We start from the raw sequence: 6,000 nt of genomic DNA on the forward strand, positions 1-6,000 counted from the left end.
AACTCCTCATTGCTCTCAGAGGTACCTTATTATGATATATGCCATTGCCAGCTCAAGGCACACATGCAGTAATGTACCATCTGGGAGAATGGCAGCTTGCCTCGTCGGTTGCTATTTTTTACATCATTAGTTGAAATCCAGGTCTTGATTTTAATGATAAATGCATTCCCATCCCCATTCCCATTGGGATATCATGAGTACTAAGTAGAAAATAGTTGGCCAAACTATTGTGTTGAATGAACATGTGCAACATAAGTGAAACATGAGCCTCAAAAATGGCTCAGATTTTTAAAACAAGCATCAGCATACAGTGTCCATGTTAAAGTTTAACAAGTGTAGAAGCATGGATGCAAAAACCTAGTCATCACTGATAATAATGCCATAGTTCATTAGAAGTATAAATGCTTTGTATTTTTTAAAAATGACTGAAGACTGAAGCCACGATATTGTGGTACATCAACTAAAAACCCAAAACAAATTTCAGCATTTTTTACTATCTCTTGAGATTTTGCACTGTGGAGTGTTTTTTTTAATCCAATATCAAAGAAAAAAACAACAAAATAACATTTCTAGCAAAGTCTCTAAGTAATGTTCCTGTAATTACTGTAGCCTCTAAACACCTGTCAAATCACTTGCCATGGTGTTTGCCTTTGGGCAATAGCACCAACTTTAAAAATTCATACTTTCCAGTGCAGTGTAATCAGGGTGTGTAGCCATAAACAACGCTTTTCACAGGACTAAACCAGAACTCAGCTAGTTTAAATAGATGTCATTATTATTTATTTAGACACGCAGTGGCTTGTGAACAGAAGTGTAACATTAATGCAATCATTCAAAACTGGAAGAAAGGATGCATTCATCACGTGAGCAATTAGTTGATACAATGCCGGCAACTATGTTTATCCTGTCTTTTCTATTGTTGTTATGCAAATATCCTATTAAGAGCCACTGAGTTAATGCTTGCAAGGACTTCCTCGTGGCCTCTACTGCCATTTGTCAGAGAAGACTTTCCGTATTCAACAAACATCATGATTTTTGAGGCCCTTTTAAAACTTGATGAGTCATTTATGCAGCTGCTTTAGCAGCTGTAATTTACTCACTTCAAAGTGAGAGGCCAGTTCGCTTTAGAATGTAATGTATACAAGATGATTTTCTAGCGCCAATTTGTACCCAATACCAACATCCAACTTTGTTTTTGTTTTTTCTTTGAAGAGAGAAAAAGTCTGGAGGAAAATGATGGGCATATAGCACATCTGACTTTGACATTGATATTTATGTTCCGCCTTAAACCAGCAATAAGAAATATGCTGTGCCAATTGCACATTTCAATCCTCAGAGTCTGACAATGACTCATGGTGAAGGGTTCAAAAAAAGAAAGGATCAAAATATATGCAGCTTGTGCATCAAACTCTGGTGCTCACAATCCAACTCAATTTGGTCAGAGATACATTTATGTTAAAAGCAGCCAAAGGATCATCAATTCACGAGCCTTGAGAAAATAAATAAATAAAAATGGAGACTGGTAAAAGAGCCCTAGCAGGAGTGCTCATTTCTTCAACTTGAATTCTTCAGCAACTTCCATCTGGAGCTACCTGGATATATACTTTTCTTTTTCTCTGACATGTGGTAGCACTATAACTGATGTGTGAAATCTGGTAAGCAGCCTTCAAAACATTGTCATCACATCGGTTTACTTTACTATTTATTTTATACATAACTGTTTACATAAATCATGCAATAGAATCTTACAAGACAGAGTTGTTTAATCGTTATCACTTGATTGCACATATTTGATTGACAGGATTTTTATCAGTCCCACTTTCTCCCCTGATGAGTATCTCCTAACACCCACTGATCACCGAGAGGCAGTCTGGTGCCATCCCTTGCTATTTGTCTTTGCTAGCTTGCAAAAGATCAACAGAGACAGTTGTTCCGAGTTTCACTTAAACCAGTCACAGCTGAAACACAACCAGCAACCTAAAGTTTCTGTCGCATATACAGGCAGATTTGTACTAGGAGTCATAAAAAGACTGCAATAGCAACTGGGTGTATAGACAGCAACCCAGGCAACTAGACCAAAAGAAGTGACCGTGCTGCCAAGCATTCAAGGGGATTCGGAATGAATTGTCATTCATGAATACACGAGGAAATTAGATACTGACAAAGCACAGAAATAAAAACACTCACTGCCTGCGCATTTAGCACCACGGACAGTGACAGCATGGACTAAACAAGAAAGCGCCGTGTTTGTGAGCCATATACAAATTAAGCCGCAGAAGAACAGAAGCACAATAATGCCAACGGGTAAAAATAAGCTTCACTCACCCTTGAAATAGCTGAAGGCGGACAAAGTCTCAGTTAAGCCGTGTGAAGATAGCATCTCTCCACTCATTAGTGCACTTGCGGTAAGTTCTCTCGAAGGCCAGCTGCAGTAACTTGGCCTTCTGTGAATTAAACCATGTTCACTGTGAGACTGAATCATAACTTATTTCTTATGTGGAAGTCGAGGAAAGAGATCTTTGAATGCTGCATTAGGGTGAACAGCGTTTGCTACCATCTGTCCTCATAATGAAATCTACAGATCCCACCCCTGTCTTTAACAAGGGCATAATCTTCAAAATGACTTGATTATAACTGAGGCCATCATCATCGGAGAGTTGACAGAGCTCGACGTAAAGCAGCACGAGAGAGTGAAGGAACACCTGTCGCTAAAGAAAACATTGTTTAGCTTTTAGCTTGAACTGACAGATGTCGCGATTACAAATGGTTGGTTTTCTTTCCCTTTTTTGCTCCAGCCTGGGTCCCAGCTCCTCCTTCATGTGCTACAGAGAATGCCTTTGTATTTGGCACAGACTTTGTGTCACAGGAAAACAATTTTACAAGTCCGTCGTCTCAGTCAGCCGGCTTGAAAACTAAAGCGCCCCATCCACTCACTTCCTGTCACATTAATTTTCACCTGTTGGGGAAATCCCATTAACAAATCCAACGTTCTATCCTTAGGTACATGTAAGTCCCACGCATGAAGATGTATTACTTTCTCCTTTTATTCAATACAATTTAATTTAATTCTCATATAAATATATACAGAAGTAAAAAAAAATTAAAAATGGATGGATACCGTACTGTAGTTGTTCACTCAGAGAAATCACAAAGCAGTCATCGTCGTACTGTTTCAGTTTCAGTTTCCTTCTGTTTTGCAAATATAAACAACAACTTAAGAAGGTACATCAAGTTCAATACCAATTAGCACCTTTTCAGAAAGTGTGTGTACATTATTGTACTTTATTGACAATAATGTACACACACTTTCTGAAAAAAAAGAAGAAAGTGTGTACATTATTGTGTGTAAGTGTGTACTTTTCAGCTACAAGAGAGATTTTGTAATAATTTACAAATGATGAGAAATGTTTCAAAACGATGTAAAATGTAGGTTTCACCACAACTTGATACTTTAAAACTATCGTTAGTAAGGTGATAGCAAGTTAAATTAATATACGCACTTATCACTTTGTTAGGTATTGGACACTTTGCTAGAACCAAGTTGGAGCCCTTTTGTTAATTCTTCTCAGATTAGATTAAGTAATGTGTTGAAAATCGAGATTTTGGACCATATTGACATGATGTAAGGGTACCTATAAATAATATTCTTTACTTTATTATATATGTTGGTGGGTGATTCAGTAGGGAGTGGTCTCAAGCTGCTTTGAGAAATGTGTGAAAATAATGTGAGGCAAAAACATATAACAGCAACATATTCATTTGCATTCATGTGTGGCTTGTGAAAAACAGATTACCACTTATCTAAGTGTGTGAGATAGGGTCCCTACAACCCTAAAGAAAAAGACAGAATGCCAAATTAAATGGTAAAGTAGATAGTTACAGTTTTTGAGGGGATATTTATTTGTTATAGTCATTTGGCTTTTTTTTAACAAGCATTTTAAACTAGTTAAAGCAAAAAAAAAAAAAAAAAGAAGAAGAAAAGCACGTTTTGCTGAGCCCATTTCATTTGTCATTCAAAAAAGCAAAAAGGCATTACGCTATCCATGAAAAAAAAAAAAAAACATAATGGAAAACTATGAATTGGGCTCCGCAGAGCTCATGCCTTAACATTCTTGAAGCAATCTTTGTTCATCTTGACACTGAACAGAACCAAGAGCAGACAACAGCGAGAGAAGAACGTTGTCTTTTAAGAAACTCAGAGTATTTGTTCCTGAAGACTATTTAGAAAAATTCTAACAATGCTCTTCTCTAACAGAGACGAATAAAGGAAGGCATATAGAACATGGGCTTTCAATGTTTTTAGAGTTGCACAAGCTCTGTTTTGACATATGCTTTATTTCCATGTACGTTTGCTCATGTGTCAGCGAAATATGAAGAAATGATTGGTGTGGTAGCTCAAAGGTTTGCACAGTAGTGTGGTTTTGTCTTGGTTCTTATTTCTAATACTCTTTAGTCTGGTGTGTCAAAGACTGACCGAGGCTGTCTCTTCATAGTATCCACTCAGTCCATTTTTTCATCTCAAATACATGAAATTCTTTTAGCCTAACTCATAAAATAGGAAGTAGGAGCAGCTCCACAATTATGCTCTCTCTCATTCATAGGATTCGATCTTTGGCTGCATTTATGCTTAATATCTTTCCCTCAGGAGATACATCTCATTGATCCCAGTGTGTTTGGGAACATCATTGCTATGTGGAAAATACCCAGCTCTCTTAAACCTGCACACTTTAGCAGATAATCAATTGTATAAATCCCCTGGGTGACATTGCACAGTGGTGGGACATAATATCAGGTATTGAATGTGAGAATTAAAACAAAAATCTCTGTTGGCTTTAAAAATGTGCTAGATGTCACCATTGGATTTTTTTTTTCTGTTACTGTAATCTTCAGTTGAGTCTTCAAGTGTGAACTTATACAAAGTAGTGATACATCTCCCCCCCGTTTGTATGTTTTTTTGTAATCATTTTACTTCTTTTTTTGTTAAGAATATGTCCTACAAACTGAATTATCATATTGGCCTTTTGTCTTTGTTTAAAACAGTTCTTCAGGTTGCAGTTATTTAAGGTTAAGGGTCATGGATTACCAAAGTGAATAACAGATCTATCTCCGGAGTTTGCTTGTGCTGCTTATGGTGACTAGCTTAATTATTTAAGTACCAGTGGAGGTTCCAGCCAATCTGATCTAAATACTCCAAACCATGGGGTCTATTAGACCCCATTCCTACAATACTGGTCAAAGAATTCATACCATTAATTAATACTTTTATCTTAAATATGATCAATCTCAGCTGTTACAGGTAATTATAGGTCAATCCCTATTCCCATCTTCCTTTTATGTCTAAAATCCTTGAAAACTAGTTCTAAAAAGGCCAAATGATTAGGTGCAGAGGGTTGGTTTATTTGAAGAGTCTCAGTCAGGATTCAGAATTCATCAAAATACAGAAACAACATAAGTGAAGACTATGGATGACATTTGTTTTGATTTTTGTGCTTAGAACATGCTGTATGCATGTTCTAAGCACTACAGCCAAATGAAACTAAGTCCCTACAGCCAAATGGCTGCTCTCGGGGCTCTAAGTACTAGAGGAATATCTTAAAGACATCAAGGCCCTAATGCTTCCCTAAAATTCTTAGAAACATACCAGATACTTACACTGGATAGCTTTACCTTGGCCTCCCATGACACTATGAGAGATATTTAATGCTTTTTTTTTTTTTTTTTACCATAATATGTGTCTCAGTGTGCTTGATAAACAAATATGTAGGACTGCTTTCTTGCATTTGCGCAATATTTCTATAATTAGAAAAAAATTCTTAATCAGAGTGATACTGAAAAATTCGTTTATGCATTTAATACTTCTAGGCTGGACTACTGTATTTATTACTGTCAGGTTGCTCTAAAAGTTCAACAAATACTTCAACTGATCCCAAATGCTGCAGGGAGAAAGAGACATTTCTCCCATACTGTTCATTGGTTCCCTGTTAAACTGAAAATTTCTGT

At 36.8% G+C, this 6,000-nt stretch overlaps 1 protein-coding gene across 1 annotated transcript in view; it reads right to left on the minus strand.

The window, feature by feature from the left end:
* The window catches only part of vsig8a (V-set and immunoglobulin domain containing 8a), a 92,555-nt gene extending 90,052 nt beyond the window's left edge, over positions 1-2,503 (minus strand). The window contains exon 1 of the mRNA XM_026174318.2: positions 2,326-2,503. Coding sequence (XP_026030103.2) covers positions 2,326-2,482 — 157 coding nt within the window. The 5' untranslated portion in view covers positions 2,483-2,503. The remainder of the gene's footprint in view (positions 1-2,325) is intronic.
* Positions 2,504-6,000: the final 3,497 nt, after the last annotated feature.

This window comes from Astatotilapia calliptera, chromosome 7 (assembly GCF_964374335.1).
Source record: "Astatotilapia calliptera chromosome 7, fAstCal68.1, whole genome shotgun sequence".
In the NCBI taxonomy this organism is placed as follows: domain Eukaryota; kingdom Metazoa; phylum Chordata; class Actinopteri; order Cichliformes; family Cichlidae; genus Astatotilapia; species Astatotilapia calliptera.